Below are 26,156 nucleotides of genomic sequence, written 5' to 3'. Positions count from 1 at the left end.
ATCTTGATAACTTTTTTAATCTATTACAACTATTTTATATCTATTTAGATTTATTTTATATCTATATTATATCTATTAATGTCATCTGTAAATCTTCCTATGCTGTTGAAAAAAAAAAAAAAAAGGTTGAGCCATTTGACTGTGGGATAACTGTCTTTTGTACCATATAAGGTAGATTTTCAGAATGTAGATCTTTGCCATTATCTGAATCTAACAAGAGGTAAAAACTAGAGATCTTTGGACTGTCATTTAATTGTGATTTATTAAAAGAGCCTGATTTTTAAGGTACAACATACAGTTTTGTTTTCTTTTATGCTTTTATCAGATAAATTTATGGGCCCTTAGAAGCAACTTCATCTTCTTTTCTGAATTTACAGTGTTTTATTGAATCAAATGACTTATCTTTAGAGCACAGAATTATGGATTTAGAGGTGGAGAAATCTTCGATCTTAGGAAATATTCTAGGATTTTATAAGTAATAAGTAAAATATATATTTAAAGATAAATCCTCTCTTAGAGAATCAGCATAGTTTGGGCTTTCTTCTACTTTTTCCTTCCTTTTCCATGGTTGTAGATACATACATATATATATATATATATATATATATACAAAGAGACACACACACACACACACACACACACACATATACAAATTTGACCTTTTGGACCTTATCATAAAGCATTTATGTCCACATTGGTCTTTGACAGATAATATACCCATAGTATTTTCCTTTATGAATTTTAGCATGTCATTGTCACAGAAAATTGGTATAGCCAAGCTTGGTCATCTGTAAGAGACTTTTAAAATTTCTTAGTCTAAAGCTTTCTATCTAACTTATACTATCCATGAATAACTTCCAAAATAAGTAGAGCAGAGCTTTCATGAAAGCAGATTTTTCAAACAGTGATACAATGGAAAGACAGTGATATTTGGAGTCAGAAGACCTGGATTTTGAATCCTGGCTGTAGGACTCAATTATCCTGGAAAAGGTTGCAAAACTAATAGGCTTTAGTTATCTTATGTATAAAATGAGAGCACTGGTTTAGATGATGCCTAAAATCATTTTTATATCTGAAGTTCTCTGATAAGTAAGTATGAGAAAATTTAAAAAAATATATGTTGTGATAATCTGTAGAGAAATAAAGAATGCTTCCAGATTTCATATAGTACTCTTCCAATTATTGGGGAATTTTGGTAAACCCCCAGGAAGATCTGGGGTACATGAAAGTTGTCTTCAAAATATTTGGAAGATGAATTAGACATAGTCTCCTTATCCTGAGAAGACTGAATTATAGTCTTATAGTCACTGTATGGAAATTGCAAAGAGGAAAGTTTAGGATTAATGTGGTCCGTTGAACTGCATGATTAGTTCCACTATTTCCATTGAAGGCTCTTTACTTATGGCTCCCCTTCTATCTTTTTATCAATCTCATTTCTGTTGCCTCCCAAAACAGATTTTCTCTTCACCAAATATCTATTTTTTATCCTCCAATATAACTCAGGCTGATATGTTTTGGAATTCAGAATTGTAGAATATTAGGGTTCTAGATTGCTTTTTAATTCATACTCTAAATTTACCTGAGCTAGGAAATTTATCTTGGTGAGCTCTGACTACTGCTTTATTCAGCATTTCCTTTAGTCATATGTACTTAGTTTGTAATAAATTAATTTGTAGTTTGTGTTTCTGTTAGCATACAGAGCCATTGAGAAACTTCATTCCCAGAGATTACAGAATTAATTTAGAGATAGGCAGAAATTATTCACATGATGATATAAGTTAGAGCAGAAACAAAACCCAGAGGGAAAATAGAATTAAGAGTCAGTAGAAATCTAAATCTGATAGGGAGGTTGAAAGTGTAGTCAGCAAGAAGGCCAGCATTCAGGTATAAACAGTATCTACTGTAATTCCAGTTATGGTATGAGGATCTTGCATTATGACTGACATTATTTGGTCGTTAGGAGATTTCCCTAGTCATACCTCATCCTTTGTCTGAATCTTAACTTATTTGTATTTTACACTTTTCTTCCCAGTGCTAGTTGAAGAATTTCTTCCTGGGTGTTCTTTATAACAACAACAATAAACAAATCTCTCCCAAAGCTGTTTGTTATTGTGTAGAAGTATTCCCTTTTTTGAGATCTTATATAGAAAAGCAAATCCTAAACTTTTTTTTTTTTAAATTATAGCTTTTTGTTGACAGAACATAAGCATGGGTAATTTTTCAACATTGACCTTTGCACTTTTGTTCAAACTTTTCCCTTCCTTCCCTCCACCTCCTCCCCAAATGGCAGGCAATTTCATACATGTTAAACATATTAAGTATATCTTAAAGGCAATATATGTGTACACATTTATACAGTTCTCTTATTGCACAAGAAAAATCAGATTTAGAAAGGTAAAAATAATCTGATGAGAAAAACAAAAATGCAAGCAGTCCACACTTGTTTCCCAGTGTTCTTTCACTGAGTGTAGCTCATTCTCTTCATCACGGATCAATTGGAACTGAATTGGATCCTCTAATTGCCGAAGATAGCCACTTGCATCAGAATTTATTCTCATACAGTATTGTTGTTGAAGTGTATAATGATCTTCTGGTTCTGCTCATTTCACTTAGCATTAGTTAATGCAGGTCTCTCCAATTATCTCATCCTGCTGGTTATTTCTTACAGAACAATAATATCACATAACATTCATATACCATAATTTACTCAGCCAATCTCCAGTTGATGGGCATCCATTCAATTTCCAGTTTCTAGCCACTATGAAAAGGGCTGCCACAAACGTTTTTCCACATACAGGACCTTTCCTCTTTTTAAATATCTCTTTGAGATATAAGCCCAGTAGTAACAATGCTGGACCCTTTGGTATGAACAGTTTGATAACTTTTTGAGCATAGTTCCAAATTGCTCTCCAAGTGGTTGGATCCGTTCACAACTCCTCCATCAAAGCATCAGTGTTCCAGTTTTCCTGTATCCCCTCCAGCATTCATTATTATCTTTTCCTGTCTTCTTAGCCAATTTGACAGGTGTGTAGTGGTATCTCAGAGTTGTCTTAATTTATATTCCTCTGATCAATAATGATTTGGAACACTTTTTCATATGAGTGGAAATAGTTTCAATTTCATCATCTGAGAATTGTCTATTCATATCCTTTGACCATTTATCAATTGGAGAATGGCTTAGCAAATCCTAAACTTAAAAAGATTTTACTTGTTGGTGGAGTTGTGAACGAATCCAACCATTCTGGAGAGCAATCTGGAATTATGCCCAAAAAGTTATCAAACTGTGCATACCCTTTGATCCAGCAGTGTTACTTCTGGGCTTCTATCCCAAAGAAATACTAAAGAAGGGAAAGGGACCTGTATGTGCCAAAATGTTTGTGGCAGCCCTGTTGTAGTGGCTAGAAACTGGAAATTGAATGGATACCCATCAATTGGAGAATGGCTGGGTAAATTGTGGTATATGAATATTATGGAATATTATTGTTCTGTAAGAAATGACCAGCGGGATGAATACAGAGAGGACTGGCGAGACTTACATGAACTGATGCTGAGTGAAATGAACAGAACCAGGAGATCATTATATACTTCAACAACAATACTGTATGAGGATGTATTCTGATAGAAGTGGATTTCTTTGACAAAGAGACCTAACTCCATTTCAATTGATAAATGATGGACAGAAGCAGCTACACCCAAAGAAAGAACACTGGGAAATGAATGTAAACTATTTGCATTTTTGTTTTTCTTTCCGGGTTATTTTTACCTTCTGAATCCAATTCTCCCTGTGCAACAAGAGAACTGTTTGGTTCTGCAAACATATATTGTATCTAGGATATACTGCAACATATTTAACATATATAGGACTGTTTGTCATCTAGGGGAGGAGGTGGAGGGAGGGAGGGGAAAAATCGGAACAGAAGCGAATGCAAGGGATAATGTTGTAAAAAAAATTACTCTGGCATGGGTTCTGTCAATAAAAAGTTAGTATAAAATAAAAAAAAAAGATTTTACTTTATATATTTTGTTTTTACATCAACTAGATTTTCCTCTGAATCTCCCATTTTTACCTCCTCCTCCCAGAGAGCTATCCCTTTTAACATTTTTTTTTTAAAAGAAGAGGAACAAAATAATGAAACACAGTAGATAGACTTGACATTACATGCAGTGTTCAGTATCCATGGAGGTCTATTTTTGTAAAGATTTGGGGGTAAAATTCTTCTCACGTTATTTTCGGGGCCATACTTGTTATTTATAATCTTTCATCATTCAACTTCGGTTGTTTTACAGTAGTTGTTTTTCCCTTTATATATTGTAATCATACATACTTTTTTCTTGGCTCTGATTACTTCATTCTCCAGTTTCTGTGCAATTCACAGAAATCCTTCTAATCTTCTCTATAGTCATAGAGATTGATTTTTACATCAGAGTTCATTTGTTTACCTATTCCCTAATTGAGGAGCCTCTTATTTTCTTTTTTATTTCTTTGCTGCCATATCAAGTGCCACTTTAGAATTTTTTTAATAGATGTTGTCTGGCTTTGTGTCATTGACTTTCATGACGTATATTACTAGCTGCAAATCTCTTACTCAAAAATTAAAAGATGTTTTTGTTGCTCTCTTTGCATAATTACAAATGCCTTTTCAGAATTGTTAGACCAGTTGATGATTTCCATTAACAAGGCATTAATGTAACCCATCTAATATGAGCTTTTTATTTTTCCCAATTTGTGAGTGTGAGATAACAACTCAGTTGTTTAGATATGCATTTTTCTTATTACAAGTGACGTGGAATATTCTTTCATGTGGCTGTTAATAATTTGTATTTCTTTTTTTTGAAAACTACTTGTTCATATTTTTGATACCTCCCTTTTCTAAACTGGGCAATGACTTTTCATTTTATTTATATGTCTTGGATATTAGAACTTTGTCAGTTATTTGAGATGAAGTTTGTGTTTTGTATTCTTTTTCTTTTCCTTCCCTCCCTCTCTTCCTTCCTCCCTTCTTCCCTTCCTCCTCTCATTTGACCACTTCTCTTCTTGTTCTGGTTGCATTTTGTTCATACAAAAGATTTTTAGCTTTATGTAATCAAAATAAATTATTTGATCGTTTGTAATTGTTATTCCCTTATTTTACTAAGAATTCATTGACTAATACATAGCCCTTGTTTCTGTTCTAAGTGTTGGGAGCATAGTCTTTAATAATAAGATCATTTTGAATTTATTATGTATACGGCATATGTTCCTGGTCTAAACCTTCTTTCTGTCAGAAAGTTTTTCATTATGTCCAGCAATTCTTGTTAGCCAGTGAGCTCCTTCTTTTGCTTTTAGATTTATGAAATACTAGGTTAGTTACAGTTATATCTGAATTTTCTTTGTCCATCCTGTTCATTGATCTTTTAACTCTTTTTAACCAACCATGTATATTCCTTGCTAGTTTTTCAAAGGTTTTTTTAAAGGGTTGAAGAGAACATGAAATTGAGGAGGGGGAGTGGTGAAATTAGAGTTAAGATTTGAGCTCAAATGCTTTCTTTATTTTCTAGCTGTGATCAAATTAATATTTTTGAGTTTTGTTTTTTTTTTTTATGTATAAAATGGGAATCTTAAAAAACTTATACTGTTTCAGATGGTGTTATGAAAAAAGTACTCTGTAAATGGGATGAATTTTTAAAAATTTTGGCAATTTTCACAAGTCACTTTGGCAGCTATTATGCAGTATGACTTGCAGTGCTGAGGCATTTGAGGCAGAGAGACCAATTAGGAGCTATATTACAGTAATCTAAGAAAAAGACGATTAGACCTTGAAGTAAGGATTTAGTAGCTCTATATGTAGAAAGAAGGTGGCAGGTGCAAAAGATAGTATTAAAATCCACATAGCAAAATTTATCAGCTGATTATGAGTTGGAGTGACAGTGAGTGAAAAGTTGAGGATAATGATGAGATTGCATTTTGATAAATATAGGGAGGGTTTGAGTGGAGGAAAACTTAGTTTAATTTTAGACATATTGAATTAAGATGTCTCTAGAATACCCAATTTGAAATGTGCAATAGGTAGTAAGTAATTCAAGACTAAGACTTGTTGGAGAGATGGATTGAATAAATATCCATCGATCTAGGAGTCATTTTAGAGAGAGAGTTAAAGGAGCTGAAAAAATGTAGAGGGAGAAAAGGACCCAGCATGGAACCTTGGAGAAGCACCCATATTTTAAATGGAACCCACCACAGTATATTTCTGTTTTACTTCTGATCCATTCTAGATTATCCTCATTGATAGAAGGACATGTTGATACAGATATCTTAAAAGACAAAAGTTTATACAAAACAGCTAAAATAGGCTTTTGACTGAATTGTTAAATATTTCTTTGACAGTGTATTTCCTCTCCTTTTTTTAAAAAGAAGAAAAAAGTTTCATTCCATTCTATTCTTATCAGTATACCATTATATAGAATATAGGCTAGCTCCCTAGAGGACTTCAGGGTCAGCCAGAGTCAGGATAAATCAAAGTCCTTGCTCTTTCAGGGGGAAAGTAAACTGCCATGATGCTTGCCAAAGATCTTTCCTGGATCCTGGAGTCCAGGGTCACTAGCCTCTCTCCTCCTGGGCCTGCCACCTCTGGCCCCTCTGCCTCCAATTCTTGCCTATGATTATCTTAACACCAAACATTCAGTAAGCACCAATGGTGAGAAGAGCCATTTATCCAAACATATGCTAATAGATTCATTGTCTCACCTAGAATAGGTAACTAGCCTTAAGTGTTTGGTTGTCTGATTCAAGCATACCTTTTTGGAGTTTCAGCCCTATACATCTCCAGCTTTCTTTTGTTTTAGAACACAGGTGGTCACACCCTCCCTGACTTTTCAGGGAGGGGAGAACCCCAAAAAGGAGGTAATCACGGCCACCCTGACTTCTCAGGAAAGGAGGTGAAAACACCAAAAGGGAGGTGATTAGGCCCTCCTTCCCCCTTTTCCCCCACCTCCCCCTGACTTCTCAGGAAGGGAGGTGAAAGCACTAAAAAGTAGAATATCATACCCTTCCTGACTTTTCAGGAAGAGAGATGAAAAACACCAAAGGGAAGTGGGTAGTCAAGCCAGATACCGTTAACAGGTTTCTGGGCTAAAGGGTCTTGCTAGAAACAGGTATACCAAACCCATCAGCATGGGAGATATTACACAAGCACGTAGCAATAAAGCAGAAGCTAGCAGTTAGATGACTCTCCCCAAAGCTCATGCAGGCTCAATGTGGTGTAGCAAACGTGAATTGTACGTGCAAGTAGTAATATAATAAACAATATGAATCAACATGGTAATGTAAAAGATTTCCAGAAGTCTTAGAAGGAGGGTATGTAAATAATAATCATATGTCTCCTTCAGCAGCCAAGATATAGTCCAAAACCAATCTATTGTCTATTGCTTCATGTGTCAGGGAATCTAATGATCTCCACAAGTTTTTGAAGTCCTGCAACAGTCTCATTAACAATTTTTGACCTAAACTAATCTTATTTATTTAGTGCTATACCAATCAGACTCCCAAAAACTATTTTGATGACCTTAAAAAAAAGGTTGAACTTTCAACAAAGTTCATATGGAAAAACAAAAGGTCAAGAATTTCAAGGGAATTAATGAAAAAAAAAAATGAAATGAAGGTGGCCTAGCTGTACCAGATCTAAAATTATAAAGCAGCAGTTACTAAAACCATCTGGTATTGGCTAAGAAATAGACTAGTTGATCAATGGAATAAGTTAGGTTCAAAGGACAAAACAGCCAATAACTTTAATAATCTAGTGTTTGACAAACGCAAAGACCCCAGTTTTTGGGATAAGAATGCATTATTTGACAAAAATTGCTGGGGAAATTGGAAATTAGTATGGCAGAAACTAGGCATTGACCCACACTTAACACCATACACCAAATTAAGGTCAAAATGGGTTCATGACCTAGGCATAAAGAATGAGATTATAAATAAATTGGAAGAGCATAGGATAGTTTACCTCTCAGACCCGTGGAAGAGGGAGGAATTTATGACCAAAGAAGAACTAGAGATCACTATTGACCACAAAATAGAAAATTTTGATTATATCAAATTGAAAAGTTTTTGTACAAACAAAACAAATGCAGACAAGATTAGAAGGGAAACAATAAACTAGGAAAACATTTTTACAGTCAAAGATTCTGATCAAGGCCTCATTTCCAAAATATATAGCGAATTGACTCTAAGAAATCAAGCCATTCTCCAATTGATAAATGGTCAAAGGATATGAGCAGACAATTCTCAGACGAAGAAATTAAAACTATTTATAGCCATATGAAAATATGCTCCAAATCATTATTAATCAGAGAAATGTAAATTAAGACAACTCTGAGATACCACTACACACCTATCAGATTCACTAGAATGACAGGGAAAAATAATACGGGATGTTGAAGGGGATGTGGGAAAACAGGGACACTGATACATTGTTGGTGGAATTGTGAACACATCCAGCCATTCTGGAGAGCAATTTGGAACTATGCTCAAAAAGTTATCAAACTGTGCACACCCTTTCATCCAGCAGTGTTTCTACTGGCTTATACCCCAAAGAGATACTAAAGAAGGGAAAGGGACCTGTATGTGCCAAAATGTTTGTGGCAGCCCTGTTGGTAGTGAACTAGAAGCTGGAAAATGAATGGATGCCCATCAATTGGAGAATGCTTGAGTAAATTGTGGTATACGAACGTTATGGAATATTATTGTTCTGTAAGAAATGACCATCAGAATGAATACAGAGAGAATTGGAGAGACCTGCATGAACCAATGCTAAGTGAAATGAGCAGAACCAGGAGATCATTATATACCTCAACAACAATACTGTATGAGGATGTATTCTGATGGAAGTGGATCTCTTCGATAAAGAGAGCTAATTCAGTTTCAATTGATCAAGGATGGACAGAAGCAGCTACACCCAAAGAAAGAACACTGGGAAATGAATATAAACTGCTTGCATTTTGGTTTTTCTTCCCGGGTTATTTATACCTTCTGAATCCAATTCTCCCTGTGCAACAAGAGAAGTGTTCGGTTCTGCACACATATATTGTATCTAGGATATACTGTAACCTATTTACCATGTAAAGGACTGCTTGCCATCTCGGGGAGGGAGTGGAGGGAGGGGAAAAATTGGAACAGAAGTGAGTGCAAGGGATAATGCTGTAAAAAATTACCCTGGCATGGGTTCTGTCAATAAAAAAATTATTTAAAATAAATAAATAAATAAAAATAAAAAACAATTTTTGATGTCCATTAATCAATTTCCATAACTGCCATGCTCTTTCAGTGGTGGGCACAATCAGCAATGGAATCACCCGATGTTTCTTGGGTCTTCTTCATTTCAAGGGTCTGCTCCATCTCTCTCCAAAGGACAAGGCGAACACAGCTAGTTGGCACCCATCTGATTCCTTCTCCATCTGTAGAGATACAAGCAAACCCTCTCCCCCAAGCAGTTAACCTATCTGGTTCCTTCCATTCACCACTTTGTGGATCTCTCCACATCACCTGACAATTATCTAAATATAGTGGAGCTGCTTGCACTGGACACTGCCCTTCTGGTGGTTTATAAAACCTGTTTGCCACAGCCAGTGCATCTTTGTCAAAAATCAAGAAGTTAATTGTATAAAGAGGTAAATTTAGAAGTTCTCTAACGTTACCTGTAGGTCCCTCTTTCTTTTGTTTTTTGAGGAGTGTCTTGATGTCTCTTGTTTCTCCTCTCTACAATTGTCTGTTCTTGAGGATTAAAGGTATGCCAGTGGTGTGTAAAATCTGATACTAGTCACAAAAGTGTGCAAAATATTTAGAAATATATGCAGGTGCTGTATCTGTTTTTATTGCTTGTGGCACACCCATAATTGCAAATGCTTGTATAAGGAATTCAATGACCACTCAGACTGTCTCTTTTGCTGCTAGTATTGCAAAAGTGATTCCTGAAAAGGTGTCTACTACAATATGGATAAAAGACAGACAACCAAAAGATTTTTAATGGGTCACATCCGTTTGCCAAATTTCATTGTCTCAAACCAGGAGGGTTCTTCCCTGAAGGGGAGCATAGGAGTGTGGAAAGGAAGGCAAGCTGTACAGGTTTTTACTCCTAGCTTCCTCTCTTGTTATCCCAAATTGCAAATGTAAAGCTTTAGCAGCCTGATGACATTTAGAATGAGATTCTTGGGCTAACTGAAAAAGGAGTATTGGCCAACATGGTTAGAAGGCTGTCTGCCTTTGGATTTCCATCAAAAATAGGACCTGGAAGTCCACTATGAGAGTGGACATTCAAGATATTTATATTAGATTTATCTTACCTGGATGCTTTCTCACTTGCTCTTGAAGGTCCTTAAAGAGCTGATATATATTAGAAACTACAAATTTTATTTGGGCTATGGCAATTCTTTGTACCACACCTACTGAATAGGCCGAATCAGATATTATATTTATATCTTCTGGATAATCAGTAAGAGCTAGAATGAAATTCATTCTGCTGAGTGGACTGAAAAGGAATTCTGATTATTCTCTTTATAGTTGTCACGAGAGTATACAGCACAAATGTTATGTTTGAATGTATCTGTAAAGATAGTTGGTCCTTTAAGAGGAACTTGAGAAACCTTTTCTTCAAGAATCTATATATATAATTATATAATATAATAGTCTGGTTATATAATATAATTATATAATAGTCTGGTTATCTTTAATAGATCCCCGTGTGTAAAATTTGGATTCATAGCCAATAAAATTTGCCACTCTGGGATGGTTTCACAGCATACATTAATTTGTGCATTGATATAAAAGGTATATATCTTGACAGGTCTTATCCCAGACAATTGTACTGCTCACTTAATGGCCTTTAATAAAATTCTAGCCACAAGCTCTGGGTAAGGAGTAAGGCTTTGTTCTGGTTGTGCTGGAAGGTTCACCACTCGCTCACACTGTCTTCTTGATGAAGGACTGCTGTGGGTGCCTCTTTTGTAGCAAAAACTGATATTTCCAAGGGTTTTGAGTGACTCTTTCAACCACATTGGATAAAGCCAGTTCAACTTCTCTCAAAACCTCTTGAGCTTCTTTTGTAAGCTGATGTGGTGAGTTTGAAGCACTGTCTCCCCTTAAAATGTCATATAATGATTGCACTTAACAGGTAGTCAAGCCTAACACTAGACGCATCCATTGGATATTTCCTATCAGTTTCTGAAAGTCATCTAAGGTGTTTAGCTTCTCTGTTCTTAAGGAAAGTTTTTGTGTTGTAAGTACCTTAGGGTATACTTCATATCCTAAATATTGAAAAGGAACATGTCTTTGAAATTTTTCTGGAGCTATATGCAATTGGTAGTTCATTAGTGTTTCTGTGGTCTTTTGTAGACATGCTTCTAACATTTGCACATCAGGTGGACACCACCATAGATATCATCCATGTAATGTAACAATATAACTTTTGGAAATGCTTCTCTTATTGGAGTAAGAGCAGCAGCAACATACATTTGACACACAATAGGGCTACTTTTCATTCCCTGTGGCAAAACTGTCCATTCATATCTTATAAGACTCAGCCAAGTTAACGCTGGGCACTGAAAAGGTAAATCCTTTCATATCCTTCTTATCTAGAGGTATAGAATAGAAACAGTCCTTAATGTCTATAACCCAAGAGGCAGTTGAGTAGGAGATGGAAGTCCAGGCTGAAGAGTTCCCATAGTTTCCATCTGTTCATTTACTTTTCAGTCAACATCCTCCATTTTCCAAATTTCTTTCTTACAACAAATACTGGGGAATTCCAAGGACTTAGAGAAGGTTGTAAGTGTCCTTGGTCAAGTTGCTCCTGTACAATATCTAATAAGACCTGTTCTAAGGGTCACTGTTCTATCCACACTGGTGTATCAGTTTTCCATTGAATAGAAATAGGTGAGAGTGTTGTCAGGCCTTAACAGCAGCCCTGCCTAAAAATCGAAGTACTCATTTGTAATCCTAACTGTTATAAGATGTCTCTTCCCCATAGATTGATGGACATTTTTTCAACTATAAAAGGAGTAAAAACTTCTGTTTTGCCTTTAAATGCTAAGGGTCACTGTTCTATCCACACTGGTGTATCAGTTTTCCATTGAATAGGAACAGGTGAGAGTGTTGTCAGGCCTTAACAGTCCTGCCTAAAAAACCGAAGTACTCATTTGTAATCCTGTTATAAGATGTCTCTTCCCCATCGATTGATGGGCATTTTTTCAACTATAAAAGGAATAAAAACTCCTGTTTTGCCTTTAAATGTCCATCTCAAAGGGGTAGCACTAACTTCTGCAGCTATTGATCCTCCATGCCAGACATGTAGGTGTCTGCCTTAATCTTTGTCCAGTGACTGGGCCAGGTGGCACCTCTAATGACTGTATGATCTGCACCTGTGTCTACCAGTCCTTCTAATGTTATGCCATTTATATAGATTATGAGCTTAGGTCAGTCAGCTGTAACACCTGCTGTCCAGAATATTCCTGGATACTGTTGCTTGGAGTCAGAATCTGGGCAAATATCACCAGATTGTCTATTAGGTGTCTATCAGTAAACCTGATGCTACTACTTCTCCTGGTTGATAAGTCACAATCTGTATTAGTCTACCTGTATTAGTGACTGAGATAGTATTCACACGTTCCCCAGTTTCCCACACCCATGTATGGATAAACACTGTTTTGTAAATATACTCTCAAGAGATGAAATGTTCAAACCTACTGTGCCTGGAGCCAAGGGATCCATAGGCTGGAAAGGGACAGTTTTCACCTCTCCAGGGGTATCTGAGTAGTCCCAGCTGCATCCAACTGTATTCTTCCATCAGGTTGCTTCTTGGCTGATTGGTCATGTCTGAGTACTGAATTTCTAAAGATTCTTTGGATGTTGCATCGGCTGCCATTATGCACCAAGTATTTTTTGTTTTGGACCCTGAGGCTGGGCCCTCATCCCGTTTCCCTGAATCAGTCTACAGTCTGATGCTCAGTGGAAGCCTGTGTTACATTTTGGACATGAGGTATTAGATCTTGTTCTCCCACCCTGTTTTCTCAATCTTTCTCTGTGCCAACATTGAGCTTTCAAATACCCTACTTTACCGCATTGACAAGTCTCTCTGGAAGTCCCTTGCCCCTGTCTCCCCATGTTCTGATCTTGGGAAGTCTGCATCATAGCCTGGGTATAAAAGGTATTTGTTCCCACTGTGGCACAGCGTCTTACGATCTTCTCTAAATGAGCATCCTTGTGTAATCCTAGTATTCTTTTAGGAATCTCATTAGCATTTTCTTTAGCAAGCTGCCTTATAATTTCTGTTGCTATGTTTTCACCAATAGTTCATATGATAGCTGTCTGCAGACATCCCACAAAATCAGCAAAGGGTTCATTTGGACCTTGTGCTGTTTTCATGAAGGCCTCTCCTCTGTCCTGTTTACCTGGAATTAAAACCCCATGCTTTGATAATAGCAGAAGCAATTTGCTCATATGCTGCTATGGGGTAATTAATGTATAAGGTGTATAATATATTTGTGTGTATGTATTTCTGTATGTGTGTATTAATGCATGCATACATATATACACTTATATACCAATAAGAGATGAAAATTTCTCCAAAGTTTTCAAATGCAACTTCGTCATCCATTTTAAAAAAATCATCTCCTATAATACATTATTTTTATTCTATGATGACAAAATGACACTGCAGAAATGGTAAGGACCCCAGGATCCTAAAACAATTCCTAGCCCTCAGTCTTTTATGTAAATGCTTTGCAGTCTATTCTCATTGCAATCTCTACGATAAGCAATTTGTTTCTTGCTAATAAAGTTAGAAATGGAATTATCAGATCATCTATCTGCTGGATTTGCACATAGATCTTTTCATTTTTTGTTTCCTTTTCTAAATTAAGTTTTTTTTTATTTTAAAAATAAAAAATGTATAATTTTCAGCATTCAACCTTACAATAACTTGTGTTCTAAATTTTTCCTCCCTTTCTCCTACCCCCTCAATTTTGAAGAGATAATCTTGTTGTTGCTATATATAGTCATCTCCTGGTTCTGCTCATTTCACTTGGCATCAGTTCATATAAGTCCCTTCAGGACTCTGAAGTCATCCTGCTGATAGTTTCTTATAGAACAATAATATTCCATAACATTCATATACTACAATTTATTCAGCCATCCTACAACTGATGGGCATCCACTCAGTTTCCAGTTTCTCGCTACTACATAAAGGACTACCACAAACATTATTGGGCATGTGTGTTACTTTCTCTCCTTTTGCATAGAGATCTTTTCACACAAGTCATTTTTAATGTGCCTTCCCAATACTGATTTTATTCTATTTTAATTTCTTTGTTTGCACATGGTTGCATAATTTGTTTCATGTTGTCTCATTCATTAGATTATGAGTTTCTTGAAAGCAGTCATTTTTTTAACCTTGTTTTTAGGTGCTTAACACAATGTCTGGCACATAGCAGGTTCTTAATATTTCCAAATAAAGCTGACTATCACACATCCTCATGTAGGTGAGGCATAGATACAATTGAACTTTAAACCAAACTATCAATTTCCTTAACAGTTTTCTAGGTTTCATAACTGACTTTCAGGCTTACTTAAAAAAAACAACAGCAAGAACACCACCATATAGATGTCAGATAATTTGATTGCATTCTGACAACGCAGTGAAAGGAATCAAGGTTAGGATGATAGTAAGTATAAACTTTAAAAGATTCAAGAACAGGAAATTTCTTTATTGATCATAGTGAATGCTCAGTGGTGTTGAATGAAAAGCTGAAAGATACATTGGATTAGTTTTCCCCCTGATTTTACAGTGTTAAAAAAGATAAACATACCAATAAAAAACAACCATTCTGGATAATTTTAATCTTCCAAAATATGCTGGGAAAAAGGGGAATGAGGAGAAGAATGGTTATCCTGAGCATTTGAAATTGCATGGATACTTCTGCTCTTCCTTCAACATGACACTCATCTTTCCCAGACGTCCTTTATCATAGTGACTTCCTGTTGAGACTCTACTCTCCCACAATTTATCTTACATATACCTTGTTTGCATGTTGAAATCCTTGAGTTTGAAAATTTATATTAAAATATTTTTATATATTTTTTAAAATACATTTGAGTATAAAACATCTACGTATGTGTATACCTATGTTTGTGTGTGTGTATATGTGTACATACATGTATATGTGTATATGTATACATATACAATTTTAATATAATTATGTATGCATATATAAATTTTTTTGTTATTCCTTCAGCATTTAATATGGTCCTTGGCACATTATTAAGCACTTAATAAATGCTAATTGACTGATGAACTTTATTGACTGGAACACTGACCTTCCACTGAACTCCACTCCTTCTGCACTTTCATAATTATTAAGAGTATTGCCATCCTTCCAGTCACCAAGTTTCATACCTAGTATCATTTTTGAGATCCCATTCTCTCACCTTGATCACATATCCAATCTATTGTTGAAAGCCTCTCCATTTTTCCTTTGCTGTGTCTTTCACATATGCCCACTTCTCGCTTTTGACACTGCCAGTACTCTCATTATTTTAGAGTATGAATTCACTTCTAGATTATTGAAATAACTTGCTAATTGTTTTACTTGCCACAATTCTTTCCTTACACCCATCCATCTTAATTCAGCTGTCAAAGTGATCTCCTGAAGCACAGTTCTGACCATGATACCCCAATACGAACTCTCTTAATAAAATATTGAGTATCTTCTCTATCACTTCTAATTTTAAATATGAAATACTCAGTTTAATATTCAAAATCCTTCACACCTTTCCAACCTTTTTGTATCCTACCCCCATTTACTCTTCAATTTAGTCCTATTTCCCTTGCTCTTCTTCAGACAAGACTTATCTCTCAAATCCATGTATTATCAGTGATTGACTATGCATCATCAACTCTGCTTTTTAGCTTCCTGGATTCTTTTAAATCCTAATTATAATCCTCCTTCTACAGGAAAATTTTTTAACAATGTCTCTTAATTCTAATGCCTTTTTTTTTTTCTTATTTTCTTGTTACATAGTTTGTTTGCACATATTTGTATGTTGTTTTATGCATTAGATAATGAACTCCTTGAGAGCAGACTGTCTTCTACCTTTATATCTCTCAGTACTTAACATAGTGCCTGGCATTATGCTCGATAAAGTTTTATTGACAAACTGACTTTGCCAATTCTCTCTCACTAAATGATTGGCTTATCTTTTCTTCTGGTCATAATTTTCCTGATGACATCCATTTTACTGTTTCACTTGTGCCAGCTCTTGTTTGTAGTATTTTGGCTCATGCCTGTCATTCAACTCCCCATTGTCCTTCAGAGTCTTTGCTCTATGATCTACCAGGAATTAAACTGATTGTACAATGTGCAAGTAGAATAGGCCATATTGTACTCTCAAAAGAACTGATAACAGTAGCCTGTATAGAATGGTTCTTATATATACACATGTATTTGTGTCTAATGTAACCATTTCTACATATGGGAGGGAGAAAAAAGGTTACATGATAACTTGATTATATTTTAAAGGAATAGCAAGTAGTACCTAATAGATTTGCAATTCCATGTAAATGGGGTGGGGGTGGGATCATTTTTTTTCTTGACAGATTTATTTCATTTCAAAAGAAAATTTTTTTCACTGAAGTCTTTGTCACTGTAGAATGACTCAGCAACAAAAACTGGTAGCATTTAGTATCAATGGAAATGACATTAAAGAAGAAGCATTACCGCCTGCTTTGCTGCTGTATCCTAAGGAACATGGGATTTTTTCATCTGATTTGCAGCTGAAAACTTCCAAATGTGTTGTCTGTACCATTAGAATGTGAGTGTCTTGAGGACAGGGGCAAGTCTTCCTTTTCTGTTTGTATCCCCAATACAACACAGTGCTTTTGCATGTGATACTTAACAATATTCTTCATCCAACTAGAATTTTGGAGCTAAAGGTCAGATCAGAATGCAGAGGAAAAATTTGTAGAACTGCTCCAAACTATATTAACAAAACATTTAAAAATAAAATACAATTTAGATAATGTCAATTTGTGATTTTCTTAGGTGACAAATGATGAGTAGGATCTATTTCTATTTCATTTTTGACATGATTGGTGCAACAGAACATAAAAACAGATACCTAGACACTGAGAGACTTGGTCAGAATGCATAGAGATGAGGCAGTGATACAAAATAAGAAATGTAGGATATTCTTTCTCTCTTCTCTGTGTGCTTTTGCCATTTTTCCATGAAAACTGAACTTTCTTGGAATGAAGCTGCTTATTTATTCATTTAGCTCTATAATAGGCTGACATAGCCAAAATCTAATATGATGTGCTCCATGTCTGAAGAGGGTGGATGTTGTAGAATGACATTGTTTTCAAATAGATTAGAAGAGCAATAGCAGTTGTTAATCCTTTTTCACATTTCTTGATTGATACAAAGATACTTGCCCATATGTAGCATAGAGAACAGTTACCTTTTATGCAATATTTCATATGTAGGAAATTACTCATATTGTCACATTTCTTTACCGTTTCAATATATTATAGAATCCTAGGATTGTTGATTTAAAGATTAGTGGAACCTTTGAATTTGTTGAATTGTGGAAAAATTTGAAGTTGTTAGAAAGACACTTGAACTTGATTCAAGTATCAAGGAAAATTCATTAAGGAAGAATCTTGAAGGAATTCTTAAAGTTTCTGTCCAGAAGCAGGCTCCCATTCCTCTTTCAGAAGAAGCGAGCACAGAAGCTTTTTACTTGTTAGCTAGGCACAGTCCCAAGATTGTCCTTTCCTTTCCGGATTACAATCTTTCTGATACTCTTGACTGTATGTTTGCTCCTGACTCTGCATACATAATAAGTGTGTCTCTTCTCTTTTATCATATATCCCATGTTCAAAAATGGCAGAAAACTCCTGTGGAGTATCTTAATATTCTGTTATCCTGTTAAGCAAGCACAATAGCGATTTGATCTAGTCCCAGTGTGAGTTGAATTGACTATTATCTTAAAAAAAAAAAAAAATTCTGGTTTTTACCTGTGCTCCCCAATTCCTTGTTTGCTCAAAGTGCCTGAGAGATTGAAATTTAGTTGTTCTGTGGAAACTTAACTTTACTTGGTAATTTCTCACATTTTGAAAACCCATTGATAAGTTGCAATGTCTTGCAACATTCTGTGGAAACCTAACTTTTCAGTATTTCTCACAGAGTGAATCCAATTATCCTGATTTTTAATTCTATCCTCCTTTTACAAAAGTGAGAGTTCTTCACCATTTTTGGTGATTCCCCTTTTTAGTTTATGAATCCCTTCTGAGAATCATGTGGTTTTAAATTTATAATAGAAGTGCCAAATTTTACTAACTTGTAAAATATTTATGCATATTATATATATTATTATATATCATTTTATATTATCATATATATTATATATAAAATATATACATATACACATAACACACATAATGAAATTGAACTCAAATTGAGAACTCCTACATTTTATTCTGATGTGATAGATGGACACTTTTTTGTTTGTTTCTGTTTTCTATTCAGAGTTTTTATTAGAATTTACTTGGATCATTAAACCATTGAGAAGAACCAAATCTTCTTGGTTCTATTCATTTTGCTCAGCATCAGTTCATATAAAACTTTCTAGGCCTTTCTAAAATCAGCTTGTTCATTTTTTATAGAACAATAATGTTCTGTTACTTTTATATACTGCAATTTATTCAGCCATTCCCCAATTGATGGGCATTTACTCACGTTCCAATTCTATGCCACCATAAAAAGAGCTGCTACAAACATTTTTGCACGTGTGGGTCTTTTCCCCACTTTTATGATTTTGTTGGATTACAGACCCAGTAGTAGCAGTGCTGGATCAAAATATACACAGTTTGATAGCAAAGTTGCTTAACAAATGCATCCAACCAATCAGAAATGGATCTATGTATCCTCTTCCATCTTACCACAGACCCTATCTGGCTGAAACCAGTCAGGGTCAATGACCTAGCAAAGGCAAATGGGAAATGAGCATACTTAAAAAACTGATTGTATATTATCCAACACACCCCATAGGAGGAGTTTTTTTTGCCATCTTTGAATATGGGATGCATGACAAAGGAAGGGGAATAAGAAAGCATGAAGGAAGAGGAGAGGGAAACATGATAGTAGTATATTAACCAATCAGGAATAACTGGGAAGGTTTGGTTAAAAATCATACTCTTGCTTCTAGAGCATTCTTCCACCATATGGATGCTGATTTACTCCAGAGACTTTGTTGTTTTGGGGGGGAGGGGGTCCTCAGGCCCATGATTTCATTCATAGCATCTAAGTAGTTGGCCTTTTTTTTTTTAAGTAGAATGTATTAATTGATATTAGATAAGAATTCTGTTTATTGGACTTTTCCTTAAAATAATCAGTAGCATCTATTTAAAACCAGCAGTAAGCATTATATGTAACGGGGACAAACTGCAACCATTTCCAATAAGATCAGGGGTAAAACAAGGTTGCCCACTATCCCCGTTACTATTTAATATTGGATTAGAAATACTAGCTTTGGCAATAAGAGTTGAGAAAGAGATGAAAGGAATAAGAATAGGCAATGAGGAAACCAAATTATCACTCTTTGCTGATGATATGATGGTATACTTAGAAAACCCCAGAGATTCTACCAAAAAGTTATTAGAAACAATCTACACCTTCAGCAAAGTTGCAGGATATAAAATAAACCCACATAAGTCATCAGCATTCTTATATATCACTAACAAAACCCAACAATTAGAGATACAAAAAGAAATTCCATTTAAAGTAACTACTGATTGTATAAAATATTTAGGAATCTATCTGCCAAGGGAAAATCAGACACTTTATGAGCAAAACTACAAAACACTTTCCACACAAATTAAGTCTGATCTAACCAACTGGAAAAATATTAAATGCTCTTGGATTGGGCAAGCAAATATAATAAAGATGACAATACTACCTAAATTAATCTACTTATTTAGCACTATACCAATCAGACTCCCAAAAAACTACTTTGATGAATTAGAAAAAATAACAACAAAGTTCATATGGAAAAACAAAAGGTCAAGAATTTCAAGGGAATTAATGAAAAAAAAATCAAATGAAGGTGGCCTAGCTGTACCAGATCTAAAATTATATTATAAAGCAGCAGTTACTAAAACCATCTGGTATTGGCTAAGAAATAGACTAGTTGATCAATGGAATAAGTTAGGTTCAAAGGACAAAACAGCCAATAACTTTAATAATATAGTGTTTGACAAACCCAAAGACACCAGTTTCTGGGATAAGAATGCATTATTTGACAAAAATTGCTGGGAAAATTGGAAATCAGTATGGCAGAAACTAGGCATTGACCCACACTTAACACCGTACACCAAGATAAGGTCAAAATGGGTTCATGACCTAGGCATAAAGAATGAGATGATAAATAAATTGGAAGAGCATAGGATAGTTTACCTGTCAGACCTGTGGAAGAGGGAGGAATTTATGACCAAAGACGAACTAGAGATCACTATTGACCGCAAAATAGAAAATTTTGATTATATCAAATTGAAAAGTTTTTGTACAAACAAAACAAATGCAAACAAGATTAGAAGGGGAACAATAAACTGGGAAAACATTTTTACAATCAAAGGTTCTGATAAAGGCCTCATTTCCAAAATATATAGAGAACTGACCCTAATCTATAAGAAATCAAACCATTCTCCAATTGATAAATGGTCAAAGGATATGAACAGACAATTCTCAGATGAAGAAATTGAAACTCTTTATAGACATATGAAAATATGCTCCAAATCATTATTAATCAGAGAAATGCAAAATAAGACAACTCTGAGATACCACTACACACCTGTCAGATTGGCTAGAATGACAGGGAAAGATAATGGGGAATGTTGGAGGGGATGTGGGAAAACAGGGACACTGATACATTGTTGGTGGAATTGTGAACACATCCAGCCATTCTGGAGAGCAATTTGGAACTATGCTCAAAAAGTTATCAAGCTGTGCATACCCTTTGATCCAGCAGTGTTTCTACTGGGCTTATACCCCAAAGAGATACTAAAGAAAGGAAAGGGACCTGTATGTGCCAAAATGTTTGTGGCAGCCCTGTTTGTAGTGGCTAGAAGCTGGAAAATGAAAGGATGTCCATCAATTGGAGAATGGTTGAGTAAATTGTGGTATATGAACGTTATGGAATATTATTGTTCTGTAAGGAACGACCAGCAGGATGAATACAGACAGGACTGGCGAGACTTACATGAACTGATGCTGAGTGAAATGAGCAGAACCAGGAGATCATTATATACCTCAACAACGATACTGTTTGAGGATGTATTCTGATGGCAGTGGACCTCTTTGATAAAGAGAGCCTTAATTGATCAAAGATGGACAGAAGCAGCTTCCCCAGAGAAAGAACACTGGAAATGAATATAAACTGCTTGCATTTATGTTTTTCCTCCCGGGTTATTTATACCTTCTGAATTCAATTCTCCCTGTGCAACAAGAAAACTGTTTGGTTCTGCACACATATATTGTATCTAGGATATACTGCAACCCATTCAACATGTAAAGGACTCTTGCCATTTGGGGGAAGGGGTGGAGGGAGGGAGGGGAAAAATCGGAACAGAAATGAATGCAAGGGATAATGCTGTAAAAAATTACCCTGGCATGTGTTCTAGCAATAAAAAATTATTAAAAAAAAAAAAAGAATTCTATTTATTATGGTCAAAGGATATGAACAGACAATTTTCAGATGATGAAATTGAAACTATTACCACTCATATGAAAGAGTGTTCCAAATCATTATTGATCAGAGAAATGCAAATTAAGACAACTCTGAGATACCACTACACACCTGTCAGATTGGCTTTGATGACAGGAAAAAATAATGATGAATGTTGGAGGGGATGCGGGAAAACTGGGACACTGATGCATTGTTGGTGGAGTTGTGAACGAATCCAACCATTTTGGAGAGCAACCTGGAATTATTCCCAAAAAGTTATCAAACTGTACATACCCTTTGGTCCAGCAGTGTTTCTATTGGGCTTATATCCCAAAGAAATACTAAAGAAGGGAAAGGGACCTGTATGTGCCAAAATGTTTGTAGCGGCCCTGTTTGTAGTGGCTAGAAACTGGAAAATGAATGGATGCCCATCAATTGGAGAATGGCTGGGTAAATTGTGGTATATGAATGTTATGGAATATTATTGTTCTGTAAGAAATGACCAGCAGGATGAATACAGAGAGGCTTGGCGAGACTTACATGAACTGATGCTAAGTGAAATGAGCAGAACCAGGAGATCATTATACACTTCGACAATGATATTGTATGAGGATGTATTCTGATGAAAGTGGATTTCTTTGACAAAGAGACCTAACTCAGTTTCAATTGATAAATGATGGAGAGAAGCAGCTACACCCAAAGAAAGAATGCTGGGAAACGAATGTGAACTATCTGCATTTTTGTTTTTCTTCCTGGGTTATTTTTACCTTCTGAATCCAATTCTCCCTGTGCAACAAGAGAACTGTTTAGTTCTGCAAACATATATTGTATCTAGGATATACTGTAACATATTGAACATATATAGGACTGCTTGCCATCTAGGGGAGGGGGTGGAGGGAGGGAGGGGAAAAATCAGAACAGAAATGAGTGCAAGGGATAATGTTGTAAAAAAAAATTACCCTGGCATGGATTCTGTCAATATAAAGTTATTATTAAATAAAATAAAATAAAATATTAAAAAAAAAGAATTCTATTTATTTTCCTTGTACATTGGAGTTGTAGATAGCCACTATGGAAAATAATTTGGGATAATATATAAAAAGTTACTAAACAGTTTGTGCCTTTTCATGCAGCTTTATCACTGCTAAGACTATAGCCCACAAAAGATCAAAGAAAATGGAAAAGATCTGTTTTAAAAAAAAAAAAAAAAAAAAAAAAAACATGTATAGCATTTCTTTCTGTGAGAGCAAAGTCCCTAAAAATTAAAGAGTATCCATCAATTGAAGAATGGCTAAACAAATTGTGATATATGGATTTAATGAAATAATATTGTAAGGAAAGAAATAAGAAAAAGGATGATTTCAAATGAATATGCAAAGCTTGTGTGGATAAACAATTTTATACTATAGCATCAAAGTTATGAAACAAATTAACTTTGAAGACATATAAACTGACAGGAAAAAAGCAAAATTAGAAAAACAATTGATACAGTAACAGCAGTATAAAGACAAAAAAACTTAGAAATTTGGAAGAGTTCTGATCATGAGCATTCATTGTACCCACCTGACAGAGAGGTGGTGGGCTCAGGGTACATAATTATGCAAATTTTTTATGTTTTCTTGTATTGTTTCTATTGAGATAGGGAATTGGAGGGAAGAAAAAAAAATTTTTTAATTATATAATATAAAAACAAAAACAATTCCCCCCAAATAGTTAAAATACCAGTGCCACTGCCTTCTTGCCTTGCATAGTACACCAGGTGTCTGTTATGTTGATTTTAATTGTTAGGACTCTAGAAGACAGCTTCTATTACCAACCTAGCATCAGTTACTTATGCAACAAAGGCTAGATGTAACTTATTCAAATTTATCTGTCCCTAAGTATTAATTGGACACTTTATAAACCTAATGAAGTGCCTAAAACCATTTCTTTAATGGACACAGAATGGAAAGCCAGAGGCTATTGAAGGGAAGAGTTGTGGGACCATCTTTCTAAGACTTTGGTTAGCCATGTCTAGGTGGTGAAAAGCCTTGAAACCATCCTATATAATTAGCAATTGAGAAAATCAAGAAAAGTTTTTAGCCTTCAGAAGAAAAGATTTGGATGTTAGTCTCTCATTCATTTGAAGAACTGGTTCATCAAAGAGGTATTAGACCTATTTTATTGAATTCTAGAGGTAATAAAGAACAATGTGTAAAATCAACAAAGAGGCAGATTTCAGTTTGATGTAAGAATTAATAAAACAAACCAAAAAAACCCTTTCCAGCAATTTGTACTATACACATGTGAAAAATGAGGTGATTCTACATAGCGCCTTCCTCTTCACTGTAGTTCTTCAACGAGAGAGGAGGGGTAAATGACTACTTATTGAGTGTACTGTAAGAGCTATCATTGTTGAAGTATAGGTCATCCTAAATCAGAGGTCAGCAAACGGTGACCTGTATGCAAAATCTGACCCATCTCCCTGCTTTTAAAAAGGAAAAAACATTTTTAGTTCGTGGACTATACAAAAATAGCTGGCAGGCCTAATGTGGTCTAAAGAGTGTAGTTTGCCAACCACTTATCCAGATAGCCTCTGAGATTTCCAATCCTAAAAGTATTGGGATTTTCTTCCCTGAAGATGTTATTTATAGTTTTCAGTTTTATGCTCATTAATACCAATTTTGGCCTTTTGACATAGTTGATCTCTCCAGCAGCAGATGCTGAGATTGTGTTCCTATGTTGTCGTTACAACATGCAGTAATTGTCTATTTCTCTCTAGTTCAGATACAAGGCATGAGTGTATTTTTGTCATTTTTGCTGATCTTTTCCAATTGAACACCTAATCTCCTTTCTTTATATGGAATTATGAAAATGTTTTTGTTTTGTTTAAAATCAAATTGTTGGGAATCAGTATCTATGAAAATATTAATCTCTTATTTACTTGAATTGTATACTATATTTTGGATAATGTACCTAAACATTTAAAAAACTGAAGTTTTGTTATATACAGCATGGAGGCAAATGTTATTTTACACACTAATTATTGGGTGACCTAAAGTTACATGAAATTAATTGATTGTTTTTGTATTAATAGGATCTCCAAAGATGGGTAAATGAGTCTAATGAACATGGTTTTGTCCTGGTATCTTTTGGAGCTGGTGTAAAATATTTATCAGAAGACATCACATGCAAACTAGCAGGAGCTTTGTCAAGGTTGCCTCAAAAGGTGATTTGGAGGTAAGAGAATAAGAAAGCCAGGAAGTTTATATATCATTGATTTACAATTGAAGTTTTGGATCCAGTAATATCCAACTCACTGAGTCATCAGTAGTAAGAAACTTCATGTGGCTTCTCAATGAATTGAAGTTGAAGGGAGAATTTTGTGAAATTATCCAACTAATGAAGATTTTAAATCTGTAATTTACAAAAGCTGGCATAATGGCAATATAAATTCCCATAATAGGAAATGTCCAAATTTATTCCAAACTTGATTTTCACCTCTGAAAACACCTTTATTTCATTTTAATTTCAATTCTAACATTGATTTGAAGTTTTGAGGAGGCTTGGCAATGTGATCCTTGGCAAATTTCTTAATTTCTCTTAGTCTCAGTTCCTTCTTCTGTAAAATGGCATAATATTAACATCTACCTCTTAGGTTGTTGGCAAAATCAAGCAAGATAACATATAAAGCACTTTTGTAAATCTTGAAAAGCTGTATAAAGATTATTATTGTTGTGATTATAATTATTAAGTGCATATGTACAAGGCATTGTGATAGGTACTTGATGAAAAATGATAATCTTTGCCTCTAAGCCACATATACACAGTGCATATGTAAATGTCCCAGTTTATTGCAGTTATGTTGGTAATACTTTGTCATTTCCAAATTAAGATTAATAAGACTAATCATTCTCCCCTCCCTCCCCCCCCCCCAAAAAAAAGTTCTGTTTGTTTTCAGTGTGCTTATATGTTTACATTTTTACCTCTCATTAAGGGTAGCTAGGTTATATAATGGATAGGGCTCAGAGTTAGAAAGACCTGAGTTCAAATATGATTTCAGACACTAATTTTGTAATCTTGGGGAAAGTAACTTTATGTCTGTCAGCCTCAGTTTCCCTAACTATAAAATGGGATAATATTAGGACCTATTTCCCATGGTTGTTAGAATCAAATGGATCAATCAGCATTTGTATAGTGCCAGGAGCATAGTAGATGCTTATCATTTCTTCACTTTCCATTGAAATGCAGACTCCTTGAGGGCGGGGACTTTTGTCTTTGTGTCCACAAAGATTAGCAATGCCTGGTACTGAATGGGGAAGCAGGGATTCCACAGAAGATTACCAGGAATGAGTCATCTCTAGAGTGTAGATAGCCTGTTGTCAGAAAAACTCAGAAATCCAGCAGTTTTTTCTGCACCATCACAGTAGTAAAA

The 26,156-nt window shown here is 35.1% G+C and overlaps 1 protein-coding gene across 1 annotated transcript in view; it reads left to right on the top strand.

The window, feature by feature from the left end:
• UGT8 (UDP glycosyltransferase 8) overlaps positions 1–26,156 on the top strand; it is a 95,345-nt gene that overhangs the window by 52,427 nt on the left and 16,762 nt on the right. Inside the window, exon 3 of the mRNA XM_051964929.1 lies at positions 24,819–24,961. Coding sequence (XP_051820889.1) covers positions 24,819–24,961 — 143 coding nt within the window. The remainder of the gene's footprint in view (positions 1–24,818; positions 24,962–26,156) is intronic.

This window comes from Antechinus flavipes, chromosome 6, assembly GCF_016432865.1.
Source record: "Antechinus flavipes isolate AdamAnt ecotype Samford, QLD, Australia chromosome 6, AdamAnt_v2, whole genome shotgun sequence".
In the NCBI taxonomy this organism is placed as follows: domain Eukaryota; kingdom Metazoa; phylum Chordata; class Mammalia; order Dasyuromorphia; family Dasyuridae; genus Antechinus; species Antechinus flavipes.
Note: the sequence above shows the minus strand (reverse complement) of the source record. Positions and strands in the feature narration are given on the sequence as shown.